This window comes from Protopterus annectens, chromosome 16.part0 (genome assembly GCF_019279795.1).
Source record: "Protopterus annectens isolate FY-2018-M chromosome 16.part0, PAN1.0, whole genome shotgun sequence".
Lineage (NCBI taxonomy): Eukaryota > Metazoa > Chordata > Ceratodontiformes > Protopteridae > Protopterus > Protopterus annectens.
Genome location: NC_056750.1, coordinates 520,669,492 through 520,688,299, shown reverse-complemented (window position 1 = coordinate 520,688,299; position 18,808 = coordinate 520,669,492). Strand labels below are relative to the sequence as shown.

Here is an 18,808-nt window from a genome sequence, read left to right as displayed (position 1 = left end):
AAAGCCCACACTTCTAACCCAGTGACAGTTTTGCAATAAGTCCTGCAAACTGGTTAGAACTAAGCAGTCTTGAAACCCTCACATGACCTAGGGAAATAAATGATATAACTTTAAAACGTGACTTCAGCTCTTGGAACTCACGTGAAGCAAACTTTTCAAATTCACAAGTGTCATTTACATACAATATGAATTCTCAAACTTAACTGCCATTAGTTTACTTTGACAATGTACCTTTGTTCAGACAAGCTTTAATGCCCACACAATGCCAGTAACTCAAGTCCTTTAAGGACACAAAACAGTACAATACAAAATCTGTACACTATCCAGTGCATCCCCTCAGCATTAGAAAAATCATGGGCAGACTCCACACAGCACCAAGGATCCATTCAGAAGCAGGTCCGCAGATAAGCTGTCACTTCTTCGTCCAATTCTTTTAAGATGAGAAGAGCTTTAAATGCAGGGCAACTGCTTCTCATACAAGGACAGCAGTCATTGTGTACACATTTAGTTTTATTGTAACAAAGCAACTTGTACACTTGAACGTTTAAAACTGAGCATATTTCCTTTCCAGTGAAACAAACCAAAAAACAAACAAAAACAAAACAAAAAATTACATTAAAGAATGTAGATTCCAAATTAGATTCTACACAAGTTTTCTGATCCTCCAAGCGGCAGGGCTCAAATCATTTGAGTATATATATTTAAAAGTGTCATCTTAAACGTTTTGGATGTTTGTAAAACATTACAATACAATTAAACATAACCATAAAGTTATGTTGTCAAATGCCCTCTAACCCCAACCCAGCGTTGTCTAACCCAACCTCCTGACCTCAAAATACCCCAAAATTCTTTACAAGAGACAGGTATGGATTAAGTAAATGCTAATTGTCCATAACTCACATGAAAACACAGTGTAATCTCTGGGCCCAATATATAAAAGGGGAAGCTATATTCTATTAACCACTGCACAAGGTTTCTAAAACTCAGTTTTCCAGCAGAGTGCAAGGAAACTTCTTCACAGAACATGGTGCATTTCAGTTTTGAGGGTGATAATGGAGTAGAGATTGCCACTGTAGTTTGCTCATGTAAATTGTCAAAATGAATGGTGCTGAGAAAGACTGTAGGAGAACAAGGAGACTGAGCACAAAAGACAGCAACTTGTTCCCAGGGGCTGGTGAGAAATAAAAAGGGGAAGGGATGGAATTGTCATCTGTTTAGTCATCTTCACCTTCATCCTCCTGTAAAGGAAAAAAACAAAAAAAAGTTTAAGTTTTTTTGCACATACCAGAACTTCAACACATCTACCACTCAGTACACAGTGAGCATGCTACTAACTACACCAGTGGAGGCAACAGCATCAGTTAATTTTAACATCAGGTTGGTTAAACTCTACAAAATTAAATCTGGCAGTTTTACACCTCTGAAAAGTGTAATTCACAGGTACTTCACAAGTAGTTCAGGACCTTTCCCAGAGGAAGAAACCCATTCCTGCTCCAAACTGAAGCCCAGCCAGAACGGACTAGTTGGTAACATTTTCCTTGCTAAAGTTTTCTTGGGGCAAGCAGATGTTGTATAATGCTACCCAAGAACCCAAATAGAGAAAACTACTCAACAAGTGGGGGGGGCACACACACTACATGTAGTAGCTTCAAATATCGATACAAGGTCAGCTTTCCAAGTTGAAATTTCATGGGTTAAGGGTGGCATCATGTACTTTAAATTATATATACACCTAGCCAGTCAATAGCAATATGGTTCAAATAGCATGTCACTCCTTTAAGCAATGGACTTCTAGTCCCCAACTGTCATATTTACCTCTCCTTCTCCCTCCTCCTCCTCTTCATCATCCTCCCCCTCTTCATCGCCTTCCTCATCAATGTCTTCCAAGCCTTCCTCCTCCTCCTCTTCATCTTCATCCTCTTCTCCTTCAGCCTCCTCATCTTCCATGTCAGGAACCTTAGTCAAGAAAAGAAGGTTTGAAAAATAAATTACTTATTCTCTTGGCTAAAAGTGGAGAAAATAGTTTCACACAAGCGCAAAAGAACATGATAACGCACACGAACCAGATAGTACTGTAAGGGATTTGGCCAAATATCATCCTTTATTACTTCCCCAAGCTCGTCTGCACCAGCATCCGAGTGGTCAGTAAACCAGGTAAAAAAGCTCTCTGGTTCTTCATGTTGTCTTTTCTTGCCAGCCTTGTTTGGCGTTTGGCTGGAGCGTTTTGTCAGGTCCTAAATTGAGGAAAGAAAACAGTTTCAGCTCTTACAACTAAAGAGCAAACTAAAAAGCATCAACTCATACATTCAACGTGGAAGCACAAAACAACCACTTTGCAGTGCCAGACCCTCAAAGGAGTTAAGATGTGGTGCATTAGTTTAATAAGCATGAAACAAGCATACAGCTTTAATACGCGATAATATCAATCTGTCCTAGTAGAGGAAGAGCCCAGTGGCCTGCATAACCACCACAGAGACTAATTTTCAGGATAGGCAACATGCATTTGTCAGCAATCTACCAAACACCTAGCCAAATCAGAAATTTGGCTTTTATTCCTCCTACACTGTTCAGTGCTCATCTGCACCTCTCCATATAAAGTTCATTCTAAAATTACCCAAATCATGGATACTCAAGCAAAACTGTAGATGCTACACTACAAGCACTGCTACAGTGAGGTAGTTGCACTTTACACCAAGCAGGATGAACAGTACCAAGGGGAGAAGCCCCAACACCTACCTATCTGATGTCAGGTCATGTATGCTCAGCTTCACAAACTGAATGAGCACTGAAGTGTCACTAAGAGAATGACCTCTTAACTTGGCTATGCAGTCGCCCAGTAGTCTGAGATTAAAGCCACACTTTTTGGTGGGGGTTCATTAAAACACTTCTCTAAAATTAGACATTTCAAAACTGCGAGACTTCACAAAGGCTTGAACCTGCCAATCAGCGAGTGTGCAACAAAAACTGGAAACATTTAAAAACTCAAACAAGTGGGAACTTATGGCTATACTCACCATTTTAGAATGTGAATAATCTTGCACAAACTGAAAGGTAGGATTTAAGTGTAAGGTGTGCAAATAGCAATGCTACAGGAGACATTCAGAAAGCAGGCATTTGTATTTGACAAGGATATTCAGCAAATATAAGGGACAAAGGAAAATGTGTACTTAGTAATTTCTACAAGAGCTCCAATGACAGTAATTATTTGTCCTAGTGAAGGACTACCAGCAATTGGAGGATCATGCTGGCACATTCCACCTAAAACTGCCACGGTGCCAAAGAAAGTTTTGGAAGACAACCAAGCAAGGACAAGAACTTGAACCACAACAGTGGTGTATTTCGGGTACCTAAATGGGAAAATTTTAAGTGTGGCATGAAAAGTAATTTCAGAATTTAAATATTCTGAAGTACTAGACTAAAAGTGTGTTGTCAAGCAGGAAAAAATTCATAAAGTAGTAAATATTCCAACTAAAAAACATGAGAGATTCTGCCCAGGAGTGATGGGAATCAGTACAGAAAAAGGAATAGGGGAATCCTGTGTGAATGACCTGGTCTGAGTTTAATCTAAAGAAGCTGCAGTTAAAGACTAGAAGGCCATGTAACACTATACAAGAATCATAGGTCAGAAGGGATTTGATAAGCAATTAAGGAAACAATGGTAGGGACATGTGTTTGGCTCCAATATGCAAGATTTTAAAATTTAACTTTTGAAATTAGTCATTTACACTACAGACCAAAATTCCTCAAGTAGATAGCAAACAAAGATACAAGGAAGAAATGCTCCTACATGTCTCAAATATTTGGAGGAGCAAATGGGTGTACTAAAGTTCTACATTGCTCAGACATAGCAAGGCCTTGTAGTCCCAGTGGCTGCCCCCCCTCCCCCAAAAAACACATTTACTAGAAAAATGTGTGTCTAAACCAACTGTATTTAATGAATACAGTTAACTGGAACAAAACAAGCTGGAAAAGGGTAGGAGCAAGCCATGCAAAAAATGGAAACTGGGAACACTGAGTGTTTTGGTTTGGAGAAAGCGACATTTAAGGGAAGGCAAAACTGATTAATGTAATTGACTTTTAGAACATGCTATCCAGCTTGTGTCTGTCAAATGGTGGCAAGCCAAATGTGTAAAAAGCCCCAAATAGTTTAGGGATTAAGCAAACTGAACTTGCATCAACATGCCAATTCAAGTGAGATCCAGTTTCCTAGCCAGAACATTGGTTTCCTGGTTTAACTGGATAAACTCTGGCCACTCGCAACTTGACTGTAGAGCCTGCTGCCTAACAGGAGCCCACACCAAGACAGACATTTGTGTGATGCATAAATCAGCCTGTATTATCCACAGTGCCAACTGACCTCCTTAACTCAAAAGGAGATGGCTTAAGGTCCACCATGGACTACTTCATCCACTGGGTAGTAATGGATTACTCAAGGGCTGAACTGCACAGAGGTTGATGTTCTCTACAGACAGCACAGTAGGGTGTGGCCAAACCCTTTACTACATTTCTCAACTCCCACACAACGTGTTTGTGGCCCAAGTAATACTGAACTTTTTCAGCAATGCTTTCACCTTGGAAAAGGTGGACACAAAGCCCACTGATGCGCATGAGCAAATAATGCACTTCATTAGGTAGTTTAGGCTATCAGCTCAAGGGCCTACGCAAGACTAGCCAACAAGGTTCCCTGGCTTATGCCACCCAAGAAAGTTATTTTCCGGTGTCACTGTCAAGCAGAGACACAGAAGTGATCCCTGGAGCGTATTTCTCATTTCCCATCCACTCAAGATTTTTCCTGAAGAGTAGTAATGAAGAACTTTGCATGACAGACGGGTAAGCCTGTTCCAGAGTATGGAAAGTCTCTGGGACAGGAATCCCTCCAGCACTTTCAGCTGCTCTATCGCTATGTAAATGCATGGCTCTGCAATGCAGACAGTTAACAGTACAAAGCTACAATGTGTACTTGGATATTTGTACCTGTACCTATACTTAATGGATCCATGGTGTAGGTTGTCAAAACTGTACCCCACAAAGTGTTGCAATTATACAACTGAAACCAAACACTTTGACAAAACCCCCACCCCATTAAAAAAATATTTTACACGTGCGCATAACAGTTAGTTCAACATGCATAATTCAACTACCACCCAGTTGAAATTTACATAGTACTTTCATAAGATATCAAGTTGAAGCAAGCTCCTCAGCAGTTACTTTCACACACGTGACAATCATTTAGCAGCTGCAGACTGAATGGCAGTTCTAATCCTGCATTCTCATATCCACTCAAGTTGTTTTACCCAAAAATCATACCACTGAACTTAAAATGATTAATCTAGTGCATATGCAAACCATACTTTCATAGTTCACTTACCACACACACCACTTGTCACCAGAAATTATGCCAACTACGAGGTCCATTCCTAGATTGAGCACTGAAATGCAAGTGACAGAGCAAAGTTCTACCACACTAAATTGTTTAACATTAACCAAATTGGAATTAACAGTACAATTGTACACCCTTTTCTGGTTGGCAAGTTTTAATCTCTAGAAAAATTGAAAGATCACACACAATGCACAGGTTTTCCATCGTAATTAGCAAAAACAATGCTGCCAGCACCAATTACAAACTTATGTTCAATTAAAATAAGCTACTCTGAAGGAATACAAAATTTTCTGAATAATCTCCACAAAAATATCAAGAGTTGCTACTATAAGAACAAATAACCAGGAAGATGGGCAGGCTGAGCTAGATTAAAAGTGCCAAGACAGCCTGGAGAGATTAGGCCATGCACTACATGTATTTGTTAACTTGCCTGCTTAGTAACATACTGCAGTCCACAACTGTCAATACCCATTCAACTGGGCACTACTAAAAGTGAACCACCACGGTCAAGAACAAACCCCACAAATTCAGACAAACTCGACTCATCCAAAACCAACATTTTTTAGACTAGACAAACCCCACAAAACAAGTGGGACCACACATTTCAATCCATAAACTTCTTACCTTTCCTGTTTTCCATTTAATCTCTGTGGATTTTGAAGAAGGATCTCCACTCTCATTGAGGTGAAACTCTTTGGAGAGAACTTTGTTTTCAAAGTAAGGATTCTCATCAAAATACTAAAAACAAAGCAAGCAGATGTCAGTTTTAACTAAAGGCCTATATTAAAACTGACTAGAAAATCCACATTGAACCAGAAATACTAATAGAATTGTGGTTCAATTCAACTTTCGCCTACTGTGCAACTCAAGAGCAACAGTCCATATGGACAAGTGATCTGCTACCTATAACAGGTTTCAGCACCAAACCAGTTAATATCTGTGGCCACTGAGTAAACTACATACAACCAGTTAAGTTAAAGAAATTACAAAATTTGATCAAAGGGATATACTGCCAGAGCAAACATTATGCAGATACTTCGACATTTAAAAAGTTAAAAAACCTACTGCAAAATCATACTGCGGTTATTTAATAGCATTTTGATCACCACTTCACAATAGTAGCACTCCAGCTGAAGTGTGGCAGAAATGCAACCTTTGAATAACCAATGCAGCAAACCTCACTAATATATATATAAAACACTAACACAATACTTACAAAGTCTATTCTGTAGCCTGATTTGATGTCTTCAAATTCTGTCACTTCAACTCTGACGAGATAATGAAGTGCTTCTTCATCTTCCTCTCCCAAAAGCGCAGACACTGAAAAACATTTTACATTAAAGCTTTCACAGTGAAGTTTGAGTAAATTAAGGTAGTGTGCTGAGCATATGTGGCTGAAATTACAATCAGACCAAGGTTTCATAGTGCTGCCTGAAGTCTCAGGCAAGAGCAATTATCAAGTCTGCATGTTTCTGAAGCCTGACTAACTCAATGTACCTTGAAACAAAATTTCAAGCATACTAGATGCACAAACTTTATGCGTATACACAAACTTTATGCACATGACGTGCTGAGCATGTGATCTCAAAGGGCAGTCAAAACAGACCGGAATTGCTTTCCCCTTCAGTACTCCCAAGATGTGCACAGACCACTGCTGCGAGTAGCTTCAAGGAATTCCACCATTAACAATATACTGCTTTTTTGGACAAGTTCAAAACACCTCATACTTTAGCCTGCATATTGCACAATCTTAATACACAGAATACAAACAGCAACTCTACCCTTACAACATACTGCCATCCCCCCTTAAAGCCATCAATATCCCCAGCTATACTAAAAAAACCCAATACTATACCAACATGTTAGGAAGCTTTGAAAATGCCGCCACTTCTATCAATCCACATTTTAAATCCATTACTTCTTCTAAAGTCGGTCAAGCCACAATTTTTGCACACTGAAATACCCTCTCCCTACCACACAAAGCCAGACTATTTGCAAGCAGATAAACATTACCAAACAGAAAATGAACATCTGCCCCACTACCAGACAGAATGCAATTGTATGTACTTTAGGGATAAAGTAATTAATAGAAACCAGCCCCCACTAACAGACAGAATGCAATTGTATGTACTTTAGGGATAAAGTAATTAATAAAAACCAGCCCCATAAGAAACCAATCCCACTGGATGCCACTATGTACTTTACAATTTGCAATGGTCTACAGTATGCCACAAGTAAATACATGTAAACTAATGTCTTACTACTGTACAGCTGTTAACTACTGCCCCACACTACTTTCTGGAGCTCACCCCACCTCCCCAGTTACACTCATTTTAGATGTACAAACTCAACCAGTGCAAGTCTATCTAGAAATGAAATGCATTTCCTTTAAGAGCATTATGAACACAAACCAGCCACTGCTGCATTAGACAGGCAGCACACAAAAAAAAACTATAAATATGCTGTATCAAGCAGAATTGCAAGACTTTTGAAAGTTAAATCTTACCTTGTGGATGGTTGACAAATGTTGTCACCCAAAAGTTTGGGATTTTGGCGATCAATTCTGATCTCTTCTGGAAAAAAGGCTGGCGGAGTTTGTTGTATTTCTGTTCTACTTTCAATATTTCCTCACTAGCCTGTTCGTTCAGTCTGGAAGAAAATGGTATTTCAGACTAATACCACTTTACCATTGAATCAGAATGCAAGTTTAATTACTATAAATAAAAAAACACTTAAAAGTAATGCAAGGCACCCAACACGGTGCAACCTTGCCTCACTTATGAAATCAATGAACACAAGTGCAGCACCTTTTATGACTATAGGCCAAGTAAAGGCATGCTTCCAACAGCAATTTAAATATCAGATGTACCAAATTTGGCTCCAATGTAAAACCAGTCAAGACAAATACTCCAGGCTTATCTTTTTCTCATTTTTGAGCATGCTAGATAGTGTTACAAGACTAGCAGGCAATTCAGAAATGACAGCCGCAAGCTTGTAATTGATATTAGCTTGTGTATCTGAAAGTGTAAATTTGTACAGTAGAGTCAATTATCCAGACCAATTGGTAGTGTGGATAATCAAACATACAATTGTACTGAAAACCCTAAAATCTTGTTCTGCACACAGGAAAATGCTAGCCATTCAGGAACTCCAGTGGACAAAAAAAGTCACACGAGCTGGCTACAAGCTCAAAAAACATGTACAAGCAAATATGTGCAACAGTTACATATTCAGACTTTTTTCCCCACCCAAAACTTTGAAAGGGTGATTTGGATAATAGACTAACAATTGTCTTAACTGTAAATGTCAAACCAGACTGATGAGCTCTCAAGAGGGGGAAAACAGTCTCAAGAGTCAGCGACATGAAAGCATGACTGGCAACCTAATTACTAGTTACTGATAGTCCAACAAAAAATTGGTCCAAATACCCAGGTGGAAGGCCAAGATGTTATTTGTAATTATGCCCATTAATATATGTAACCATGAACTAAAGTGCAACCAGTAATAGTTACATGTGTGCAAAGAACACGAGACCACAAAGGTTTACCACTTTACAAGTGAAATTTGTCAGATCCTTTTATTTAACACAACGTGCACCAGTTTGCGCACTTTTCCAAGCATTACACTACCACAAAAAAACTGATTATAGTAGAGCAAAATTAGTCCTTTCATACCATAAAATCTTAAGTTGTTATACCCAAACCAGTACAGACTTTTCACTTAAGCACTATGCAAACTTTACACTGCAGAACACCCACCAAATAGTTCAGCAAAAGCTACAACCTCAACACAAGCACCCCCATCCACATTATCTAGAAAAATGGAAAGATTGAAGTTTCAAAAATAAGGCGACCATGCAAGTAAAGTATCCAGTATGACAATCAAATAATGCATATGGCAGCATGCACAAAGGCATCTACCAGATTCACAATACTGCAAATCAATGCAAGACAGACCAGAAAGTCTAGGTGAAATATGTCCAGGCAAAACATAACAAAACACAGGAAATTAGAACACTAGCAGACTGCAACTTTAAAGTTGCCCTATACCCACAGCTGGAATAAAAATGACTACCCAAATATAACGAAGTTAAAGACCACTGTATTAGTGAATTTTCTAAGAAATATCTAAGCACAGCTTCAAAATTAAAATGACATGTTCATATTTCCATATTTTAGGAACTCTAAACAAAACCACCACAAGCACCAAGTACTGTTTCCAAATAGAGACAAGTACCTTCAACCCCACTTCATAGAAATGTGAAGTGGACTGTAAAAAAACGTTTCATTATCAAGTAAAACGAGCTGCCATGCAACCTGGGATGCATTTGTAAACAAAGTTTACCTCTTTCTAGTCCAAATTATTTTCTGTTCATTTCTCCACATACAACACAACAATCTACTCCCTAATAAGCGGGAACAAGCAATATGTAAACTCTTGCTTGGGAAGTGTACCCCTCTTTTGCATACCAAGCTTACCACAACCTAACTGAAGGCATGCAGCTTAAGTAAATCAATTGTCAAAAGACCTAGACTGCACAATTACAGCCTTGAATCGGATAACAAAACTTTACATTTTACCGAACCCCAATAAAAAAATTGCTTAATAGAAACAGTACAACCTCCAGCCAAAGAACTGCGTTCTACACAGAACCACTAGAAAATATTTTACACATGACCAAAGTTTAGTGGCATGACTAGATTAAGACCCAACAGTACCAGGAAAGACAGCACACCCTACAGAAACTCGACATTTACTCGAGGACCAGAATATGTCATGAACAAATCACAAACCAATGCAAAAACTCCCAACTCTCGTTTTAACCTCAAGAAAAAATACAAGTTAAGGAAGTTTAGAACACCTACCATACATAAAGTCTCAAAATGTAAACAACCTCAAATTTCCTTAACTAGTACTTCCCGCTCATTGAAAGCCACGTTGAGTTACTTAAAAGTTCTAGTATTCCCGCTCCTTTCTAGTGAAAAGGAAAGGAGTCTAAAACAAGACGTTTCACTAAACTCTTAAATTCACGTAGGCACCGGCAAATAGAGTATTTTATAAATACTAGACATCTCAAAATAAATCACATCTTATCGCACCATGCTTCCTTACCTGTCTATTTCATTCTGTACTTCGTCAATGTGTTCAATTGCTTCTTGCTGCTCTTTTTCTGGAAAGAAACATACCAACTTAATACAAAAGAACATAAAATGCAAATACAAATATAATCGGTTGAACCCCGTACAACTTTAGAGTAAACTTGCTCTCCAAAAATCTAAGTCTCAAGACCGGAAACAAGGTAAACAGCACTGTACAGGTAAAACCACGTGGCTGTTCCTCAAAGCGGAATCGCCAAAGTGCTGTTTTGATATTTAACTGGCGCGCCCTTTAATTCACAATCATAGGAATTCTGTTCAAGATCCTGAGCTCACAACACATCTTAATACAACTCTAACAGCACCAGCTCGACGAGATTCGGAAAACAAAGCAAAGGTACAGCACACATCTACCACCGCAGAAGCTCTACGAACAGAAACTGTGCTTAAAATTTGCGATACCCAAAAACAGGGGGTCAAGTCTACTGAGTAGCGCACATTATTCAAGAATAAAGCGGGACAAACAAGCTTCCTGCATGCACGCGGGCCGCGTGGTGCAAGTAAGAGGCCACACGCTCTAGCCAACCACAGGCAGCTACCCATTCCCGCTACTCTCCAAAACGTAAACACCAGCACGCCGTTCATCATTTCTTTGCGGAGTACTCCAAATACAACTATTAGAAACATCAGAAAAACAGATGAGAAAAACATCATGGCGGAACACAATGAAAGTCGTTTCACCCTCGCCTCCTCCAGGCCGCACAGCCTGCGGATGCTTATTGAGCATCTGCAGCAGTGTTCTAGACAACACTAAACACCAACTGCGTCTCCATCTTTGAGAAGACACGCTACGTAAGTCACTTTCTACAAGAAAAATAAAGCCAACGAACGGTCCAGTTTTAACACTAAAGTTTCCATTCAAGCTAAAAAAAAAAACACAATGAAGGAACACTAACATGGCCTCCTCTCCCACTCACGCTCCCTCATTTACTCACACGCAGATAGTGAGTAGTTAACTAAGCCACCTCCATACGTAAAACCAACCACAGCACTTCATAGGCTTCCGACAGGTCTTTCTCTCCTCTCCCTTAATATTCTTTCTGTAAAAGCCGCACAACATTCAAAGGAGCTGAATAAATCGCACTCACTCACTGAAAATGGCGGTCGTGTGGAGGCCGCCATTCTTTCTCTTAGCTTTCTTACCTGAGGTTTCATCTGCTCCATCATGGTTTGAGTTGAGCTCTTTTTTACTTGCTTTGGCCGCCGACGCAGACATAGTTTATACTTAGAGAGGATAGAACGGGTGCTTTCGCTAGACTAGAGCAGCCACAGAAGTACTAGAAACCGTCTGTAGCAAGCCCGTACTTCGCGTTCCCGAGTAATAAAAAGTGAGAGAGCGGTCGAGCTTACTCGCGATTTCACAGAACCTCCTAAGCGTGCGCAAACGTAAAAGCTGAAATAACCCACCCACCAGACGTTACAAATGCTTACTGAACTTGTGTGTAATTGGTAGTACTTTAGAAATAAAGAATTGCGTCACAAAAGAGGTAGGACATCTGCTAACTTGAGGGGCTGGAAAACAGAGACATGTAAGCCTGGTTTCCAGCGTCGCGGGAACGCGCATGCCGAGACCCAATGTATATCTTGTGCCGATTGTCCGCGCCACTTGCTGCACCCATGTGATAGGGGTGTTTTCTATTTCGAAAAGAACTGCCATTTTCTAAGCAGGAATAAACAGCATATAGTATACTTGTATTTTTCTCTTTTAATATAGAACTCTGTATTTCTTGAGTTTTGACACTTTTGACTTTTATAAATACATGTCGGCATCTGAGCTTTAAAAGCATAACACAGGCTTTTAAAATCATAGTAGAAGGTCTGAACAAGGAGCATTTCTTCATTTTTATTTTCGGAAAAGAAGATTTTAGTTTATTAGACGGTCTACAATTAACACAATTTAATCTCTGTACATGTTTATTTAAGTTGATTAATAAATTATGAATCACTAACCACGCTGACTTTATTAGGAAAACTATTAAACCTTAAAAATCTGGGAGGATCGATGTTCGCTATCTGTATCATAATCCTATAGTTGATTGAGACAGTGTAAAATATTGGCCACCATACTTCTCAACTGTCCAGATTTTCCCAGAATGTCCAGATGTTTGCCTCATCATATTTTTGGTCTGTATCTAATAAAATCTGTGGTTTTCTGGCGAATGACTGGGATAATCAGAGGACTGAAGTCACCAAATAATGACACATTTGAGTTTTAGATTGCACATTTTTTGTAAAATGTATGTTAAAACAAACTCACTTAGCAACTTTCTAAATTTGTAAGAGCACTATTTAAAATCTGTCTCTATTTTTGAGCCTTTCTCTCCCCATTTTGTCAGGTTTTGTTCAGATTTCTTGCAATAAGAGGTTGAGAGGTGTGCTGGTCACCATTGATATTGACCATACCTCTCAGCTATCCCTGATGTTCACTCAAATTTTTGATCTGTACCTCTTAGTTCCTCATTAAACTGGTGACTTTGGAGGAAATGTGGTGAATTGCGCATACTAAATAATGCTAGATCATTACAGTTGCAGATTTCCTTTACTTCTGAAGAAAATTTATATTAATTCACGTTTTCTTACCATGTCAATGTCTCAAGTTAATAGCATTAATATTTTAAAAGTGTCCCTGATTATTTCTGGTTTTGTCCTTGATGTGTTGACAATTTTCCCTGATTCAATGAGAGCTATGCATGTTAACTGCTCCATAGAACTCTCATCACTCTACCTTTGAAGATCTTCAATGGCTGTCAGAGAGCAGGGCCAGCTATATAGCTCAACTTCTTTAGTCAAAAACTGTGGGCAAAGCCCAAAATAAAAGTCCATACTCCTTGTTGCTACTCATTGAAAAAGTCTTGTCACACATTCAGTGTCAAGTTTTTGTAACTAATTTTCAAATGAATACTGATTCATATTAATCCATCAAAATAACTTATTTTATATAAGTATAAAGTAACACATTTTAATCATTCTGTGATCTTCTGCTGTTAGGAAGCTTAGACTGGTGTCCTAAGAGTTGTTCAGAAGCAGCCATTACTTCTTGTGCAGTTGCTTGCCTTATTTTTTTATGATTTATTTGATGAAGTGTGAAAGTTCTTATATTTTCTTACAATTCCATGCATTTGGTAGTCTGCATTAATCCTTTAGTGTTAAATTAACCAGCATTCTGATCCTTCAAGTACAATAAAAACCTGCAGAAATTAATCTAAAGTGGGGTCATATAGCTGTATGTTGCACCAGAAGTCCAGAACTTATCATTTTTTGCCAGATAAAAAATAGGTTTGGTATGGATTTTGAGTAGAAGATGAGCTTTTCACATTGTGTTACTTAGTTTTTTTTCAAAAAGGCTATCATGACCTTTGTATCACATGTAATTTTTTTGTCTTTTTTGCCACCACTGGCGCCTGCTAGTCATTAGACCTTACACCCAAACAGCCCATTTATTCCTTGTGATCAAAGCAAGGGTCAACCAGCAGAGGCCATCATGTCAGTATCATCAGGGGTGGATTGGATTTTTTTCTTCATACCATACATCCCCTTGCATATGCTCGGCTCTTGAGGGAATGTGCTAGTGCACTGGGTTGTCTGAGATGGCCCTTGCCCACTTCTGTAGCAAGAGGTACCAGCAAGCAGCCTTACCCTCTTTTCCTCAAGCACAGACAGTGGCTTCCTTGGTCTCCATCAGAGATGTCTCACCACCACATGTACCCATCAAGTGCCTGCACCATCCTGCACCACTGGTGAGCAAATGGGCCATGACTCTGTACTCCCCTCTCTATCTACCTGTTTCTTGTATTGCTAGTTTCACTAACTGAACACCAATTACATGGGTGATAGTCAGGGATCCATCCCACTCTGCTATGGAGCCAAGTGCATCAAATGTAATTTTAAAGGTGGTGGGTAAACTGTTACTTTATATTGTGTTGTTCAAACTATTTTAACACGTTTCTCACCTTACTGAGGAGCGGATGGATTGATTAGTTTTACCTTATTAGAGTGAGCTAAGTAGTTTAGCAAAAAAAACACTCGATCATCCAGAGATAAAACAACTAGAAATGGGATCTTTAGGAAAGGGAAGGAGCAAATTACATAGAAAAAAGGGAATTGTGGGAACAATACATGCACAATAACATTTTGGAGGAGGAATGAGGTTTACAAGAAGGCAGGATTTGAATGATATATGTAATGTTTGACTGACAATGACTGGATTATAAGTATTGTATAATGTTTGCAACTAAAATATGTCAATATGGTTTCTTTTCATTTATATAAATGTATGATTGTCTATGTCATAAGTGTTAATTTAATAAAGATGATTCTTGTTTAAAAAAAAAGAACACTCATCCATTTACCTACTTAAAATGAATGAACTACCTGAAACTTCAACAAGGCATCTTTATTCCTCCCACAGGGAGGGTATCAGAGAGGGAGAGAAAGAGAGAATCTCCTAGATCTGCTAGCTAAAGTGATTTTTATTGCAACAAATCTTGAACAAACAGGTCAACTCTCAGGGACATATTGTTAGTATGGTAGATCCCTGGGATAGATGACTTCCCAAAAGATACAATAATGCATTTTTTGGCATTTACTTTCACTCTATGATTTTGGCACCAGTTATTTATTTGGGACACTGCAGGATGGCAAAGTCATGTGTGGATTCAATGACTGCACCTAGCTTGCAGTCATCTGCAAACTGAGCTAGAGGTGTTTGATATTTGCTTTTATTCAGAAAAAAATAGATCCCAGACAGGAGAGGTCCCAGAACAGAACCCTGAAGGACTCCACTGGTGACTGGTCTCTTTGTGTAGATAACTTCTGCTAGTTTGATTTTATGCATTCTATTTGTGAGACATTTGGCAATCCAGCGGGTGACAAAGGAGTTTATTCACAGTTTATTTAGCTTTTCTACTCTGCGTGACTGGCAAATTGCGTCAAAAGCTTTGTCCAAGTTGAGATATGTGGTGTGCATTGTTTTGCCTTCATCTATTGCTTTGCTGACCTTTTAAAAAAAAATCCAGCAGGTTGAGAAAGTATGACCCATCATTGACAAATCCAAACTGAAACTGGTCCACAGTTTGGAGGTTCCCTATCTCCTTATTGATTAATTCCACTTTCCATGGCTTTGCATTTGAGGCTGGTCAGACTTACGGGTCTGTAATTGCCTGGGTCTGTGGAATGTCATCCCTTATGCAAGGGAATGACTGCAGCTAATCTCCAGTCACTTGGTACAAAACCTGTATGGAGGCTGAAATTGAACAGTGTTGTTAGGGGTGTGCTCAGGGACATCCCTGATTTTGACTCAAATTTTAGCTCTTTCCCTCTTAATCCCTTCCAAAATTGGTGACTTTTGGAGAATATGTGCTGAATTATACTTAATAAATAGTGAACAATAATTATAGTTACAGACTGTTTTTTACTTCAGAAACTGTATATTAATCCACATTCTGTTGTTCTGTTAATGTCTCAGGTGAATAGAACTAATATTTTAAATGTGCCCCTTATTATTTATGGATTTGTCCTTGATTCTGTTGAGATTTGTCCCTGATTGGTTGAGTGCTGTGGTGCTTCATGCTATATAAGATGCACCCAGGGATATTGTCAGGATCCATTGATGCAGTATTTGTAGCATTTGAGGACTTGGTCTTGTGTGATAGCGGAGGCAAGCCAGGTTAAGGTATATTTTGAGGGACAAACAGAATGGAGAGAGGGGTAAAGTTATTGTTAAATTTATTGTCCAGTAACTTCACTATATCTTCAGCCTCACTGTAGGTAACATCATTCATAACCATAATTACAGTAATCATAATAAACATCATAATTTACATAATTCATAATCATCATTCATAATCCCCCAATGCAATCATTTCACAATCATTATAATGTAGAAACTTAATGTGTTCATTGCCTTTCTATCTTGCCAGTCGGGTTCTGTAATACTCAGATAAAAATGAAGAGAAAGAAGAATTTTTGATTAATTTCACAAATGTACAAACAATCATTGCTCAGTACTGTGCCACTGGATAAATGAGTTCTACCCCCCCATGTTTCCTATCTCTATATAAAATCCTGTTTTTAATTTAATTCAATCTAGAATTCCATATTCCAAAAAATACACCCATTAAACAGGTTTCATACTTTTCCATCTGTAAATATACCTTTGCAAAATACCTACCCAAAGACAAAAGGTATTTTTTAATAAATAAACATTTTGGTGAAACTCAGAGGAACATTCTCCATTTTTGTATATTAGGTTGGATAACCTATACAATTATTTCTCAAAAACTCTCTATCATTGGTGGACCAAATGTAACACCAAGAATTTTCAAGGAATTTAACATAAAATAAATTCCTTTCTATTGTACCATAATAATCAAAATCCCATACTCTTTCATGAATTAATATGTAAACACAGCAGAGACAACATATAAACACTATTAAATGTCAATTTGAATTTATCAATAAACTCAACATGTATTAGCATGTTATCAGCATAAATCAACAATAGTGGATAAACGCCACGTAGGCTATCAGTATCCTTTTTAACATAGTATATAACTTGACTCAGGTGTATGCCAAATAATTTAGTACTTAATGGACAGCTTTCCCTAATTTCTCACTGCATGGGGATCCTGATTCTTAAAATCCCATTTATGAAAGGCTTAACACTTGAATAAGAGTAAATCCTAGAAATCCAATAAGCAAATGTATGTCCGATATTCAGCTCACTAAGGATGTGTACTATAAAGTTGTGGCACAGAAAATAATGTACCTTAGAAATATCTAGTTTACATAACAACCCTGTTTTATTACCCTGCTGGCAACTCCTCATAAAAATATTTGACTGTCCATAAAATCCCTACTGCTCCAATGGATCCACTGCACCTTGTATTTCAGGGGGTAAATACCTTTCAACTTGTATTCTCAACTATCACTGCAATATGTAAGCTAATAATTTATAATCACAATTCAATAGTAATTCTAGTACCCCTTTCTAAATTCAGACCAAAAGTGATGTATAGCAACGCATACTCAAATTGACATCAGCTTTTTAAAAAATGCCAATCATTATATACTTCAACCAATATCTGCCACTGTTCCAACTGTTTATAGTAAAGGCAAGGAATCCATCTTCTCCCAGAGAAGATTTAGTTCTAATTTGTTGTATCACTAACTGAAGTACTGATTCAATAAATGACTTCTCCAAGACAGCTGTGCTATCATTCCCAGATGGCCTTAGTACTGGAAAAATTGCATCATACAAGATTTATGCAACTTTTTTTGTAAACAATTGTTCAGCCATCTGTGATATTTCAGTAATTCCTATAAACCTTTTACCACTGTCATCACAAATATATGTCATCAAAAAATCTTTGCTCTCGTTATGCAAAGATATAGGTAATATATTTTCAGGTAAGTCCTTGTCATTTATATTTCATATTAAAGACCTAATCTCTTTTTTATTACTATCCATATTGTTAAGTACCAGTTCCTCATACTGCCGTAGTAAAGCATAATAACTAGTTAGACCCTTATTTTTTTCATGGAAGAGGTGCCATCTATATTTAGTAATTAATTTCCGTTTTTAATTATTTTATCATCAAATACTGAACACATAAAAGAGAGAACAAAAACGAGGGATCATTTTGGAGCAAATCTAAAATGATCAAATTGTAAAAAATATATATGTAGACAGATAAATGGATAGATACAGCACAAGCAAACTCCCCTGCACCCAGCAAACCCCCTGCAAATTATATATACCAACTCCAAGATTGTACCAGTCTCAAGTCTTGCATGAAAAGCATCTGAAAGGCTGAAAAACAAGTGAAAAAGAGTGGTCACTCTTTTGAGCATTTGCTGTTATTAGATGTAATCATTTTAAACATATCCACCATTATAACCAAGATGTACATGCAAATATTAATGCCAAATTATCTTTTCATACTCTTTTAAAATAAGGATTTATTTTAAATTGCAAAAAAGAGTGCTCAAATATTTTAAACATGTTTTGATAAATTTCATCCTAATGTCTATATTCATTGCTTCTAAAGTTGTCCATTAAGCCTTATGATTACGAAACAATTTTTCCAAAATTCCTTCAGTTTCTATTTGAAAAACCATAATCATAGTTGAGAAAGTACTCCTATGGTAAGTGTCACCATTTGGTCCTCTAGACACTAAAGACTGTGTTTGTAAAATATATTTATGAAAATGAGCATCATTTTCTTCCAGTTTCTTCCTTTTCCTTCTTTCTGATAATAATAATATACTATTA

The 18,808-nt window shown here is 37.9% G+C and overlaps 1 protein-coding gene across 2 annotated transcripts; it reads right to left on the bottom strand.

Annotated features, from left to right (window-relative positions):
* Positions 1-492: 492 nt before the first annotated feature.
* SET (SET nuclear proto-oncogene) lies at positions 493-11,968 on the bottom strand. 2 transcript variants are annotated; one of them, XM_044058841.1, is made up of 8 exons: positions 11,680-11,968; positions 10,493-10,550; positions 7,887-8,029; positions 6,597-6,700; positions 6,005-6,118; positions 2,058-2,234; positions 1,816-1,956; positions 493-1,238 (listed from the first exon to the last, which is right to left on the bottom strand). In XM_044058841.1, exons 1-8 carry the CDS (start codon positions 11,750-11,752, stop codon positions 1,215-1,217), a joined length of 834 nt encoding a protein of 277 aa, XP_043914776.1. In that variant the 5' UTR covers positions 11,753-11,968; the 3' UTR covers positions 493-1,214. The 2 variants fall into 2 exon arrangements, with proteins under 2 accessions (XP_043914776.1, XP_043914777.1); XM_044058842.1 differs by having other exon boundaries at positions 2,064-2,234; positions 11,680-11,965.
* Between the last annotated feature and the right edge of the window lie 6,840 nt (positions 11,969-18,808).

Bases quoted from the DNA above. Each gene is read 5' to 3' on its own strand.
- SET (XM_044058841.1), bottom strand. From the start codon at position 11,752: ATGTCTGCGTCGGCGGCCAAAGCAAGTAAAAAAGAGCTCAACTCAAAC. The intron at 6,701-7,886 runs GTAAGATTTAAC...AATGTTTTTCAG, and splicing joins ATTTGTCAACCATCCACAAG to TGTCTGCGCTTTTGGGAGAG. The intron at 1,957-2,057 runs GTGCGTTATCAT...TTCTTGACTAAG, and splicing joins TACAGTACTATCTGGTTCGT to GTTCCTGACATGGAAGATGA.